Source organism: Sphaeramia orbicularis, chromosome 19 (assembly GCF_902148855.1).
Source record: "Sphaeramia orbicularis chromosome 19, fSphaOr1.1, whole genome shotgun sequence".
NCBI lineage: Eukaryota > Metazoa > Chordata > Actinopteri > Kurtiformes > Apogonidae > Sphaeramia > Sphaeramia orbicularis.
The window spans coordinates 28239890-28255998 of NC_043975.1; the positions used below are offsets into that span (position 1 = coordinate 28239890).

Sequence of the window (16109 nt, forward strand, 5' to 3'; positions counted from 1 at the left end):
GTCGATACTGTGCCGTGATGGCAGACCATTTACTGACAAAGACTTTGGGAAGGGAATACAAATCTGAGCTCTTATCTTGCAGATTTATGGCAGACGTGAAACCTCACTCTAGCAGATAGCTGCTGGAGCTTGTTGGGCCTTTCTTCTTATTTGTTTTAAAAGCACTGCTGTGCACATCTATATCCATACGTACTAAGGAAACAATACAAGATGTAGAAAAATGCAAAGAAAAAAATACAGAGATGTATGCTTCATTGAAGAAGCCTCCACTAGAACAGTAATATCTGCACCCTGGGATACTACTGTGAGGGGAGGGGATGCCTTTATCTGATTGGTTGAATGATGTGAATGCGTGGTTTATGAGTCCAAAGCTCCATCTGATAGGTCAAATTGATTGATTGAGTCATTTAGTTTGGTCTTCAAATAAATAAAACAAATACAGACAAATCTATATATTTAGTATAAGATATATACAATATATAGAAACAAAGTCACAATATTTTGTTGAATGGCCTTTAGGTTTTATTAAAAGACATTTGCCATGGCATCTTTTATGCCATGCAGTATTCATGCAATGTCACAATAAACATCACCACATTTATTTCCATTCAGAGTTGTATTATTTTGTCATCTTGTGTTGATGATGAAGTTGGACCACTGTTTAAAGTCTTCTCCATCACATCTCAGTGATTCTCAACATGGTTCAGGTCTGGACTCTGTGGTCACCAATCCATGTGTGAAAAAAACTTGTCATTCTCCCTGAACCACTGTTTAACTATCTGAACCTGATGAATCCTGCCATTGTCATAGTAGAATATGTTTGTGTCACCAGAGAAAACTGCACTTTTCAGAACCTTCTGCTCTCCTCTGTATACTGCGCACTTGTGGCACAGCTACAAAAACAGATCCATGCACAAACTGGTGGTTGCCTCTAATGACTTGATGAGGGTACTGCTGAGGGTCAGATGTTTGTAGATTGTGGTGTTTGATGCTGCGTGGCTGCTATACGGCATTGTATTCATTCATTCATGTGCAGAGTTATAAAATTACCAAACTCAATTGTACAAGTCCTGGTCTGTCCCAAGATTAGCTCTGTAAGGTTTACATCTAAAATGTGGTCACACTGGCAATCAAGCCTTTATGTACAAGTGACATATGGATTTATACTATTTCTTCTCTTTTTATTCTCTCTTTTTTTGTTTTATCTTGTCCTATGGACCAAGTTTTGTGTCCTTAATTAAGCTTGAATGAATAAATGAAAGAAATCCAGTGACGTTCTACCTGGTCATTCTGTATATTCAGGTTCAGCTGACCTTATTTTATGGACACATAACATTACTGAACCTAGACCCCAGGTCATAACACTGCCCCCACAGGCTTGTCCTGTAGGCACTAGGCAATGGACTTGATGGCTAATCACTTCATCTGCCTCTTACCCTGATGCATCCATCTCCCTGGAGCAGGACCAACCTGGACTCATCAGACTACATGACCTTTTTCCATTGAAACACAGTCTAATCTTTATGGTCTCTATCAAACTGATGGATGTTTAAGAAACTAGAAGCTACTCACCACATCAGGGTTTTTTTTTTTTTTTTTGTGGCTGGGCAATATATGTACATATATTATAAAGTATCTGAAGATATGGGCAATGCAAGGTCCTAAGCAAGCAAAAACAAAATTAAGTTGCAGGCTGAAGCCAAAGCTTATGTTAATCCTAAACTTTAATCCTACATATATTGCCTTACGTATTAATTTATACAAGCTGTACAACCTAAAATAGGTTCATGTGAACTTTATAAGCCTAATCCCAAGGAGAAATTCATGTCCCTCAGCTCAAGAAATAAAATTATAACAAGTAATCAGTGAGTCATTTACAGAGGAATCAGTCTATCATTGGCCTAGTCTTCAGTGTCTCTGTATATGTATAACATCAGAGTGTACACCTTAGACCAATGTTTTTCAACTTTGGGGTCACCTGGCATTTCTAGTAATTGATAAAAATTTACTAATAAAAAAATATATGGTGAGTTGAGAGACAATTAAAATACATAAAAGACATGACAAACTGTGAAGCTGAAACTGAAGCACTGTGGTACTGTTTATCTGTCAAATGTTCATTGTCCACTGTTTAAGATGCTGCAGCTCTTTCATAATTCATAGTTTGAGTTCTTGTTTGTTCAGTATTAATTGTCAGCCTTGTAAATCCAAGCTGGACTGACTACATATCCTGACCAAGGAAGATAAAATCCTCACTTTGTGCAGTAATCTACACCTGGCTTTTCTGCCTCCGTCCATAATAATATATATTATATAGCCTAAATGTTGTCTAAAATTAATGTTTATTTGCAACATAGTATAACAAACTATTATGGAATCACAGGAGTGCCAAAATTAAAAGGAAATAAATGTGGAAATAAAAAGAGAATCAATAAAAGAAATTTGGAAATAAAAAGAGAATCAATAAAAGAAATGTGGAAATAAAAAGAGAATCAATAAAATAAATTTGGAAATAAAAGAGAATCAATAAAAGAGAATCAATAAAAGAAATATGGAAATAAAAAGAGAATCAATAAAAGAAATTTGGAAATAAAAGGAGAATCAATAAAAGAAATTTGGAAATAAAAAGAGAATCAATAAAATAATTTTGGAAATAAAAAGAGAATCAATACAAGAATCAATAATAAAAAATATACAAATGCAGTCATATCATTGCTTTTGCTTATTCCATTTTGACATTGTCTTTTCCTTTGCGTTTTGACATTGTCTTTTCCATTTGCGTTTTGACATTGTCTTTTCCATTTGCGTTTTGACATTGTCTTTTCCATTTGCTTATTGTCATTGCTTTTACCTGATGGCTCAAGCTGTCAATCAAATGGCTGTGGGCGGGTCTTTCTGTCCAGGATAACTAGTCGATACCTGATCAGACGATTCCGGCTTGACAGTGGCTATGCAGTAGCTCTGTTTATGTGTTAGCTCTCAGCGTGGGAGACCAGAAGTAGCGTCACGGACAGGACGTAGACACACATACACATGTGTCAACTAGAACCATGTCTGCATTCGTCAGTGCAGATATTTCTCCAAGACTTTCCATTACATCTTCCACCAACCTTAAAATATAGTCCGTTGGAAAATTTTCCTCCACATACCGAGCAATTGCTAATAATTCTCGTTGAACGCCTCTTCTCAATTCGTCCACATCAACCATATTTAACTTTCCCTCTTTTTACTACAGATAAATGTGTATGTGTGTCTACGTCTTGTCCGTGACGCTACTTCTGGTCTCCCGCGCTGAGAGCCAACACATAAACAGAGCTACTGCATTGCCACTGTCAAGCCGGAATCGTCTGATCAGGTATCGACTAGTTATCCTGGACAGAAAGACCCGCCCACAGCCATTTGATTGACAGCTTGAGCCATCAGGTAAAAGCAATGACAAAACGTAAATGGAAAAGACAATGTCAAAACGCAAATGGAAAAGACAATGTCAAAATGGAATAAGCAAAAGCAATGATATGACTGCATTTGTATATGTTTTATTATTGATTCTTGTATTGATTCTCTTTTTATTTCCAAATTTCTTTTATTGATTCTCTTTTTATTTCCAAAATTATTTTATTGATTCTCCTTTTATTTCCAAATTTCTTTTATTGATTCTCTTTTTATTTCCACATTTCTTTTATTGATTCTCTTTTTATTTCCAAATTTCTTTTATTGATTCTCTTTATTTCCACATTTCTTTTATTGATTCTCTTTTTATTTCCAAATTTCTTTTACTGATTCTCTTTTTATTTCCACATTTATTTCCTTTTAATTTTGACACTCCTGTGATTCCATAAACTATGGCATGATCAAAAACAAATTCATTTTAGCAAAAAAAAAAATTCTCCATTTTGAATGTCTGGGGTCACCAGAAATTTGTGATGTTGAAATGGAGTCACGAGCCAAAAAAGGTTGGGAACCACTGCCTTTGACAAAAACATCATAGTCATTAATTGTCATGTCTCACACAGGGATAGGGACACCATATCATAATTTGCAAATGTACTATTGGAATACATTTATCTCAATACTTTTAAAAAACTTACACATTTAGAACTCATCAAGATTTTAATATTATTCCATCAAATTACCTCATGTATACAACTGCATTTTTTATGTAATTGCCCTTAAGCTTCCTTAATTTTGCTATCTGCATGTTTAGTCTGAAAATAAAGTGTGTTCAGGCAGTGTTTTGTAATGTGTGCATGGTTGATAGTTTAAATAGTTCATGATTAAAAGTCAAAGTTTTAATTTCATTTTTAGCTCTGGATGTCTTCATTGCTCAATAAATGTAGTATTTTCACTTTAACCATTATCTGGGAATTCACAATATTTCAGTATTTTGCTGTATTTGTTAAGATCAAATAATAATTTAAGTGAAAAGAATATATAACATTTTTTCATAACATTATTATTGATTTGTGCTTAGATTATCTTTGCAATTAATTGCTAAGTGTGTAAAAAACTGAATTAAATGATAAATTCAGAAAGACTAGCTGTGACATTCTGATTTGTTTTAGTTAGCTGTGGTTATGGATAGGAGGAGTATTTGCATATACTGAAACAACCCTTTTTCCACCACCATCTATAGCAGTAGTTGTTTCCTTTGCCTTCATCTGCGCCGACTGAACTAAAACATTGTTCATATAATCACAGTGATGGACCACAGCTTTGAAGTCTGTGTTGCTGGTCGGAAGCTGATAAATTCTGGTGAACACATTTCTACTCCACTTTCATCTTTCCACCAGTCAAATTGAATTTTTTACACCAGCAAAGATTGTACAAATGATGGTTTCTGAAGAGGAGCGACTGGAGCGGGTGTTCGTAGAGATGGGGGGATGAAATATCCAACGGCATGAGGACTTAATTGATGCCATTATCATATGAACTGCACCGAAACAAAGCGTTCATTTAGACTTTAGGTGACATTTCTACGTTCACAGCAGAGCCCACGTTTAGCTGCAGCTTGATTTATGCTGTCAGTCTGCCATAATCGCTCAGCCATTACAGGTATTATGGCTGTGCACTCTCACAAAGAAACATGTCTCTTTGTGTACCCCAGGGATTGGCTTTTATTATCTGATAAATAAAGAGAAGCTGAAACAAGATACTTATCTACAGCCTGTACTGTTGTAATGCTGTGATGTGCCAGGGATAGCCCATTCTTTTCAGCTAATAGATGTATAATTTAAGCCCTTTAATGCGATGTCAGAGATTTCTAACATGGTCATTTTGGACCTGTTAAAATGTGTACATGCTGACACTGAAAGGGCACAGTACATAAATCATTTGTATGTGTATGAAAACCTGATGCTGGATTTTATGATATAATCAAGGACTTAAATGGATGTGCACATAAAATTGCATTTGAGTACCACTAAAGAAAAGACCACTCTGCTCTGAATGGAGTCGTGCTGCTCTGTTGCCCCCCTGTGGCTCCTTCAACAACATACAGTACATACTGCACATTAGGAGTCAACGTCTTACTTTAGGAATAGGCTCTTTCTATGGCACATTAATTTTCACCCATTCTGATCCAGCTGTTCTTTGTACAGTGTGGTGCATTTGGGAACAAAATAACCTTATTGTTGTTTTTTTCCCCCCTGCAGATATGAAGTATCCCAAGAGCCCTGACTGGCTGGATGGCAGTCTCACTCCCAAGTGTCAGGAATCAAAGGGGGATGAGGATGAAGAAGAGGAAGAGGAAAGCAAGAAGACAGTGGTGGGACACAGGGCCAAACGGGAACGGCGTCAAGGCAGCAGCAGCAGCAGCAGCAGCGCCACAATGTGTCAGGTGTGCAACATCCAGCTGAACTCTGGAGCCCAGGCACAGATTCACTACAGGGGGAAGACACACCAACGAAGGCTGCGTCGATTGGCCAAGGTCGTCAGTGCAGGTATAAGCTCATTTAAGTTTATTAATTCTTACTTGGAAGTGTTTAGTGTAGATAATTCAGTCTGACCAGAACCATTTTGCATATCATCCACCACCACCAATCTATCTTTCTTCACTTCTTCATAGCTCTTAGAACATATTTTCAAAATTCAGTGACCTGCTACTCAAATTCATTACTTGAAGTAAATGGGATCCACCCCCCCAATGTGTAGGACAAAGTACAGTCTAAGTAATCTGAAGTGTCTGACAGTTCAGCTCTGCAGCAGTTATGTGTTTATTAAAACCCTAAAAGTTAAGTTGTTCAAGATGTTTATTTAAATCTATGGTAATTTATGGGGCCTTAGCTTGTACAGTTTGACCTCTGTAAAACAGAAGTGAGTCATTTTAATATAAACAATAACTTTCAAACTGAAATAAGCAATGAGAGGAAGGAGACCGGTATTAAGCACCTTTTCATTTCCAGTATGTGAATGGATTATAACATACCGTTATAAATTATCACCTGTTGCCTAGAATAACAGCTTTGTCATTGTATGTTCTATATGAAGACTGAGGTTGGATTTACGGCAAAATCCTTACCCACTCATGAGTGCCTCAGTGCATTTCTTACTCCTCTGCAGAAGCAACACTATCTACTCCAGTCAGCTAACGTTCACAAATGACCAGGGGCCTGTGTGATGAACCAGGATTAAGGGGTTTGTGTGGTAATTTGCAATTTATCTCTGGGTTTTCACTATCATAAATGTGTTTTACTTCATAGCAGATTAAACTGCCATGGAAATTTCCTTTCAAAAACAAACCTACTTGCTGAACAATCAGTTCTCCTGGAAGATCTAATACACCTTGGAATGTGAAATAGAATGGAAAAAAGAAAAAAAAACTGCACTGCAGATTGTGATAGGTTCTCAGAGGATGACAAGTCATACAGACTACCTTAACCCATTGGCTTTTTTTATAAAGTGTTTTAATAAAAACACCTTAAAACTAAGACAGAAGCAGTAAAGCATTGGCCCTCTTGACCCCTCAGATTTGTTAGTAAGTCTAACAACAATGACTTCTCTTGTATATGTGTTCTTTGATTGATAGCAGAGCTGGGGTGGAAGCTTAAATACATGAGATTGCTCTACATGTCATGAGAATACCTCTAAGCATCACATTAATTTAATAGAAAAAAATCATTCTAAACATAGTCAGATCCACTTAATTATATGGTATGATATGATTTGATATCAGTGACTGTATTAATGGTTGCCAGCTTCCCTTCAGAGCTTTGGCGCCAACAGTTGCTTTTAAGTTATGTTTGTTGGATATTTCTTGAATTCCTCATATTTGCCTAAGTTTAGGCTATTTTTGTCAGAAATATACAGTTTCAGACCTGTTTATGTTTCTTTGGTCATCCAGTGCCACCATTTATAAAAAAAATATGCTTGTGACATGTTAGAAACCCTGGGCTAACAAAACTGGCTGATATCACTGGTCTAACTGTGAATGTTAGGCTTTGTGGAACCGGGGTAAAGGACATAGATCCTGGATTCATGATAACAGACCCCTGCTCTTAGCACAAAACAAACTAAAACACAGTCTTCACTTAAGCATGTGTTTTGCATTGCACCTTTCAAAGCAATTTCATTTGCAAATACAGACACCAGGACAAAAAGAAGCCCTGCAGAAGTATCGCAGGTACAGCTAATATTATTATTTATGACTCTATTGTACATAATGCCCCATTCACACTATAATGGATTTCAGTCCCTTTTTTTTGTCTACATAGCCTTCATTTTACAAAATACCTCAAATGCAAATTACAATGCAAAAACAACAAGAAACCAATACAAACTATAATTTTTTTTGTTTCTAAACTGTGGACACAGTAGCTTTAGTCTGTCAGGAAATTAATGCAGTAACTATTATAAAAATGAATTAACTGAAAAGTGCTGGTTTAGCTACTTGAAGTGTATTTATTTATTTTGTAATATTTGGATTTCTGTTAAACATCCGTATATGTGTTGGTATCACATATGCCAGTGCTGGCCATGAACGACTCCAGGTAATGAACTGACAGGCATTGTGCATGTTTACTGCACAAAGCAACAATAGAAATGCATGAATTGGGTTGTGATGCCAAAAATCTTTGTTTTAGTGACCTAAAACACAGTCTATGTGTGGACCAGAGATAAATGTAGAGAAAAATGTTTATTTAGCAAAATGTCTGGATTAGTTTGGAAAGGTCCCACTATGAAATGCTGAGCCAGCATGTGGAATAGCACAGACTGGGACCTCTTCTTAATAGGATAGACCTGTCTTTAATGCTTTTACTTACACCTGTGATTTTCCAATTGCAATGACAAGCTTAAACGTCTGCTGTGGATGATATCGGTGGCTAGAGTACAGCAAAATATTGCAATAAAGCAACGAAATGGGGTGAAACCGCATTTAGACTGGCACCCACACGGATTCATAACTTTGTGTTTGCTGGACAAAACTATAAACTGCATCAAAGTGTTCACAGTTTAATCAATGGGAGTCTGAACAAAAACTGGATATGATGAACTTCGCCAAATTAATATTTACTGTAGGGCTCTATTGTCCGTGGCTCTGTTATTTTGTCCTCCGCTGTATTTTAATCATTTTTTCTTCCTAGACGGTCTGTTTACAAATGGCAGAAACAGCCTTCTCTTTGTTTATGACTGTCTTAGTTTTGAGAATACCAGTACATATGAGTGCAGGTACTGGAGCTGGGTTTCCAATGGATTTGTCTGCTTAAGTTCTTTAAATTTTGCATATTCCTTTGTTGTTTGACATCTTTAGATATAATACTATGAAAATAAAAGCTGAGAGAAGTCAGGTGTACTTATAGTGTTTGATCTGTTGCTTATTTGAGATACTCACATCTGTACTGCGTAGAAAGTGTCATGGAGTCAGTATACATATGGTCATATTTTCCATTCCAGAAAAGCCCGTGTCATTTGCAAGTATTTTCCGCACACCTGTTTTAAGGCCATTAATCACCTTCATTCAACAGCACCTGTGTCACTCTGCCACGCTGACCAGCTTGATCAATCAGAACTCAGGGAAAAAAAAGTCCTGTAATGAACAACTGGCCAATAAGATGCCACGTTTAATGTTGATTTATGAGCGTGTCTCTCTGTAGGTTTGATTTTAGCTGTTCCCATTTAACACAGCACATGAATTAATACTGTATCCACTGTTTAATTCTTCCTCATTCGAACTTTACTTTGTTATCATCATAGTATTATTGGCTTTTTCTGTGTCAGATAATGACCTTTGCAGATCATCATTCATACTTAAGTGTTGGTGTGTATTAATGTGTGTGTGTGTGAGTGTAAATCTATCCCCTGAATTTTTGATTTTGCAATATCTATCAACAAACTTTACTTTCTGACCTACTATTCAGGAGTTGTGAGATCCAGGAGCTGGTAGTTTGGATTTCATAAGTGACTGCAAACAAGTTTATTAGTTATTCTATTACAAGAACTATAACTACTTCAATTACTTATACGCTGAAGTACTCGATGCTGAAGATTTATTAAAAGATTTTCAGTGTAAAATAATTAACCAATCTAATTACACATAAATTCAATCTTAACTAAGGGATTACTTTGTTTTCTGAAAGAAAAAGGGTCCAAGCACAGACTGTAAATATTTATTGGATGGAGTAACAGTTATGTCCCCTATTTGTTTCTGAATTGCAGATTGAAATCAGGTAGCGATATTATTCCCATATTTTGGTTACAGCTGGAAGGAACCAAAAATAAATCAACTCATTCACCAAGTGAACTTTGGTCCACATCTTCTTAACTGTATGTCAAATATCAGTGACAGTTGCAGTGTGGCTTCATTTATATAGAAAAGTGTGCAAATCAGATTTTGGCACATTTGAGTTCAGAAATTAGAGCAGCAGATCATAGACTTAATGTCAGTCTTTACTGCCACATCATTTTTTCACTACTCCTTCTGCAGTAGCAAAACAATACACTGCATAAAACCCTGCAGTACTCATAGTCACACTGGATCAAAGCCAAAAACTTGTAAATCACTGAAAATGAATTTAGATTTGCTATTCTAGCAACTTTATTAATACAATCAGCCATTAATGCAATGTTCACTGTTCACTGGTACTGAGTCCATTCAAAATGAGTGTTAGAAGAGTATGAAAGGTTTGTTGTACTGTTAATTATTTACTTAATGACATGATCTTTGTTATCAATCTAAAAAAACAGATTGTATAATGCATAACTTTAAGGGTGCCCACAATCAGAAGAAGGTTTTTCAGCCCTACTCGGACCTTCATTACAATCTGGATTTCTTTGTTTTTCTGAAAACATTTATTTTCTAATTTAGTCATATCTCACCATTACATGTGGTGATGAGTTGTAATCATCACTTCCCCTGCAGTAAATACTGTACAGTTTCTATTAAATGAGATGTTAAACAATTCAAAAAATTAATTACCAGGACATTTTTCATAATTTTGTGTTTTTTGTAGCTTCTTTATGTGCATGCACTGCACACAGGCACTGACATATTTTGAAGCCCCATCTCGCTGCAGGCCGCTCTGTCGCATCCACTAATTGAGAGTAGAGATGAGGTTCACTCCTGGGCAGCTTGTGTCAGTCCCTTAGGGTGATGTTTCTCATTTCCCCACACAGGGCACCGAGTGATTTCACACCTGCCATGTTTGAACCGGTTAAATGAACCCTGCAGTGCGTGACCCCTTTGTTTGGGTTGTTGTGAAACTGACAATAGCTCATTTAAATTAAGCAATGCATCAAAGAGACACTTGGCTTAAAATTAACCATGAAATAGCTTATTTACAGAAAAAAAATGTAATTTAACCAACACTGGGTGTTTCCTCTGTGCCTTTGTCACGATTAGGGCTTCATCTAATGATCATATTGTCCATTATTGTCAAATTAACCTTTTTTCTTTAAGAAATTGTAAAAAAAAAAATGTCCACCACAATATGTGACAGTTTAAACTAACCTCAATGAAATATTATGTGATTATTATTATACAGTCACAATCAAAAACCTGTATATGGCTTATTGTTTTGAAAAATAATTTAAATGGTTAATGGAAAAGTACCTGATATAATCCAGTAATTGGTAACTGATATATCTATAGTTATAGAAAAAAATAAGAAATTGTGCAGTTCTGTAAAATTCTGCAAAAAAAGTTTAATAATTGATTGTTTGGTTTTGTCAATGGCAGTTATCAAGGAACCTGCCCAAAACTGTTTCATATTTTTAACTATAGATAAATGAACCATAGAAAACATTAAATGTTACATCCACTAATAATGGCACATAGTGGCATATCATTCTGTGTAATGTCTGAAATGTAATAGAATTCTTGAAAAATGTGGACTACTTATTACATTTAACAGTTTACTTTTAAATTTAATTTAGCTAAGAAGATCCTCTGTTCTTGCAAACAAATTCACAACAATACACACAAATGCCTCATTTTTTATAGCCTTTTCAGGTGCATTTTTTTCCAGGTAGACTTTTCTCCCTGCTGCCATTTTCTCAGCAGAGAGGAAAAAAGGAGGACGAGCCAAGTCAATTAAGGTGACTCTTAGTATAATTCAGTCCTGGCCATGATGAAACCATCCTAATAATACCCATTCCCTTCCCACAGCTGAACTAGCATTCCCTTTATTTAGCTTCATGAAGTGATTGCTGAAATGAAAAGAGATTTTAATAGGGTGGCACTCACTGGGGGCCTTTTGAAAAGGGAACGGAGCAAAGCACTTTCCACTTCCTACACTCCACACTAAGCTCTGGGACGTATGCAGAGTTTGCTTAGGGATTATGTTTTTCAGATTTTAAGAATCCTGGATCTTAGTCATGTCTATAGACTCACATGAAATTATGTTTATGTTACGTGAAGCAGGGGTAAATATTTCACAGATGTGCTCTAACAGGTGGATAATGGGCCACAGATGCACACCTTTTTGTAATTTAGCCTAAGCTGCAGATAAAATCAGAGTACTGCAGCACTGATGGGGGCAATCAGGTGGAACAAGGTGAAGTCAACACTGCAGAAAAGATACAGATTCTTCACTGTAGAGCTCCATGCACTCTATTTACAATGCAAATTTTTCAGCTTATTAATGTAACACAAATATTAGAAAATATAACACACATATCCTGAATATTGCCATTTAGTTCTTTCATCATATTATAGGTTTTAATCAAAAAATACACCTGCTTTTCGACATATTACTTTAACATCGAAGCTTTAGCATCTAAAGTTAAGATTTAACACAGTATTTACTCAATGTGGCAAAATTATAATGAACAAAATTTAATTTTTAGGTCTAAAATTACTGAACAATACTGACCAATAAAATATTTAACAATATATTAAACGTACAGTATACCAATATACTATTTTTTTTATACACAAAGGTGTGATATAAGCAGCTTTTCTGATAAATGTGTCATAAAATTGGTCACAGTAGGGTGCATCCATGCATAGCTTAAAGGCTAAGATGCCGACCGTGTACCATAATTTTTGAAACCCTTTTGTTGTCTGCCTTCTTTTTCTTCCTCCTTTCCTGTAATCTCACTTCAATCGGCATCCAATAAATGCATAAAATGGCATGCAGTAAACATACAGAGAGCTACAGAGCTTAGAGCTGCAGACATTCAAGCAGTGAACTGTATGTTTCACATGCTAATCTCAACCAGTTATGTCTTAAAATCCAGAGTAACATAACTATTTTGATTTTTGGTGCTCTTTGATTTGATTTTACAAAATAAGGCCGTTCCCCCATGCTTCCTAAACCAAACCTAAAAATAATGACAGTCAGAGAGGTGACCTACAATAACTCCTGCACCATTTCAGGTACAAAATGAAAGAGGAAATTATTCCTTTCTTTTTTTTTGGTACAAAGCTCCCTCTTATGAATGGTAATGGAATGTATATTTCTCAAATGGAGTTCCATTTAACACTGACTTGGTTTAATGCTTTTGAAGTCTGAATTGCAATTGCTGTTATAAAGTGACATGCGTACCCTACACCACAGCACAAACCCAGTACATGAGCACACGCAGACAAACACACATGCTTACATACGTACAAAAAAAAAATGGAACATTTATCAGCTGGAGTTTGTGCTACTTGGCCTCATTTCATACAATAGAGGCATATGAGCCAAAGCAACAATTCTTAAGATGTCGCCTGATCAGCGTCCATTCTGCAAGCTCTGAGGGTTTGCAGGAAGGAATTGAAGCTGGGGAGAGAGAAGCAAAGAGAGCAGAAGCGAGATGGTGTTGGCTCACTGTTTCCCAGAGTCAGCGGCTGGCAGATATGGAAACCCTGAGGGACTGATAGTGTTAAAGTAGACACCTGTTTTCCACTATTCCCAATGGTGATGTCATCTAAACAGGTCGGGGGATGTTTCAGAAATTACCTGGGGAGCTGGAGCTGGCCAAATGCTTTTTTTGATATTGTCGTTTTATTGCTCTGAGGTGAACATGCACAGGAAATGAACGAGTAGAGTAGTTATTGAGTCATAAAAACTATAACCATACATACAGTGTGTTAGGTTGAAATGCTTTAACCATATTGTAGACATTCTTTGCCCTTTTCTCCACAGTCTTTGCCATGTTGCGATGCTGTGCACCCCCATGGTATATGCACATGCCCATGTTTAGTAGGTCCACAACTAGATGAAAGCATGCTGTGTGAAGCCGACGTACGACCATTCTGCTCGAGGCCATCTCCCTGCATTTTCATTTGAATGCAGCAGCCTGAAATCAAGTGTAAAACTGTCAGTGTTTGTCAGTGTTGTGTTTCCACACCACACTTATTCAAGTGGACAAGGAGCCAGCAAGGAGCACACAGGGCAGACACAAGTGTGTGTGTGTGTGCGTTGACAACACTTGTATGACATTTGAGGCCAGGGTTTCGGGCTAGAGACTCTGAGAATAATTGTGTTTATTTGAAGTGATTATAGTGACTATGTAATGAATAACAATGCGTTGACAGCCTGCTCTCCCCAGAACTGGAACAAGCCTGTGTGTTGCCTCCACAAAAATCAAGCTTCTGCGCTTCTGCAGTGAGTTGAGTCTTCAGATGCTGTAAAATTCCCCCTTCCCACCTCTTCAGCACCTTAAAGTATTTTGCTTTAAATATGAAAGTTGATGTGAATTCTGTGTTGTGGGGCACATTTGTTAAACACAAATGCTATCTTTGCTACTGTTATTCTATTTTCACATTTTTATACCAAGCCAAGTAAACCACCCAAAGGCTCTATAGCTTCATTTCTAAAGGCCGGGGTATACTGCAATTTTGGCTGCCCTAGATGACAGATGACCAGAGTTAAAGGTCCAGAAAGGAACATTTAGGGCGATTTAGGAGGATCTAATTGCAGAAATGGAATATAATTTTCACTATTATCTTTTCATTAACTTATAATCATTACATTTTCTTTACCTTTAAATGAACCATTATTATCTTCATATACAGTGGCCTTATTGTAATACCATATTTCTGCAGTGGCTTCCTCTACTTGTTTTTCCCCCCATTTTTTTTTTTAGCAATAACTTTCAGCATAAAGGTGCATTGTCAGTACCTAGTACTACATGTTTGAGTGTGGACCAGAGTTGATTTATCCTTAACTATAAAGCCCAGAGCAGACAAAACAAGCACTGCTTCTAATGAGGGATTTTCTGTGTTTTTAATGGCCACCATAGACAAGGAGAAGGGTGCATTTTGTTGGTTGCAACCTGCAACTTTAACCAAAAATGTGGCAATGATGGATAACACTGATCTCACACACTGAACCTTTAAAGAATCAGTGGTCTTATGTCAGACTGAGGACTGTGAGGGAGAGGTTCAAAGATGTCTACTTGCATAGTTTATCAACTGAAGATTACCTTGGACAAACTTGTGATAAATATGACAGTACAGCTGCTGCTACGACCTACATCTAATAAGCAATCAATAGGAATATAGCATTAAATGACGCACTGGATCAATGTATGGTATGTTTATTTATACTAAAAAATAGAGCAGATCAATCACAGGGTTGCTATGGATTAATCACTGGATTACTTAATCACAATTAAATATTCATTTTTAATCTATATTAATTGCACTTCATTTTGCATGAGCAAACAGACTCAAGAAAGAAGGGACTATTACACACTTAACATGTTTATTAAACACCTTCAACAGTTTCAACAAAACAACTTGAAACAACTGTTTCTGTCCTGTGGGGTGGGGGGGGTTTACTCATATTTCCATCCAGAGGGGCAACCTCAGTGTCGTCAGTTCAGTATCGTCCATCTTTATGGGTTGGTTCTGCTGCCTGTCACTACTGGATCAACTGCCCATTTGCCCATGCATGATGCTAACTCTACTTGGACAAACTGCCTGAAATGCATTGCCAGAGACATTCAGAGTCATGGGTTAATTGTATTAAAATTTTTAATCAGATTAGTCATGATGATGGATTAATCCGCGTTAACACATTCATTTTGACAGCCCTACTAAAAAGTATTGCTGTTTGTCCTGAGCCAAAAATGAGACTACATTGACCCCATTTTCTTGGATATTGTCCATACACATAAATATCATTATTACAATGCCTCAACTCAGCTTAACGTAGTCTCATCACTTACCTCTATGAATGTACAGACGGATGATGCACATATGGATAATTATTCTAATAATTTGATTTGTCTAGACATCAGAAGGTGTTGAAGGTTTTCATATGCAAATTCTCTGAAATGTCACACTATGCATTTAGCAGTATAAGTAGTAAATTTGCCTACTGGATATACTGATTAGACTGATGTAGAATAACAGGTCAGCTATATTATACATATACTTTGGTCCAACCAAGTTCACTGTCTGCATTTGCAGACAAGTTCTTAATTGTTCTTCAAGATGTTCCAAAATGAGGTGCCTTTTTTGTCTCCATGAATCAATGAAAAAATTACTACACAAGTGAAAGCTGTAGCTAAACTAACCTTTGACTCTTATATTCCAGATGCACTTAACGTAAATTGATTTTAAAGAGCAGTACAGATATAAAAAGGCCTGTTTGAATTGTAGTGGAGTTTGCACAAATCAGGTGTCAATACAGTAATCATCCAAAGATTAGCTGGGAGAATGAGCCAGCCATTAGGGGAAC

At 36.6% G+C, this 16109-nt stretch overlaps 1 protein-coding gene across 1 annotated transcript in view; it reads left to right on the forward strand.

Moving 5' to 3' along the window:
* The window catches only part of LOC115439541 (zinc finger protein 385C-like), a 75387-nt gene that overhangs the window by 21948 nt on the left and 37330 nt on the right, over positions 1-16109 (forward strand). Inside the window, exon 2 of the mRNA XM_030163392.1 lies at positions 5652-5939. Within this exon, the coding sequence (XP_030019252.1) occupies positions 5652-5939 (288 nt within the window). The remainder of the gene's footprint in view (positions 1-5651; positions 5940-16109) is intronic.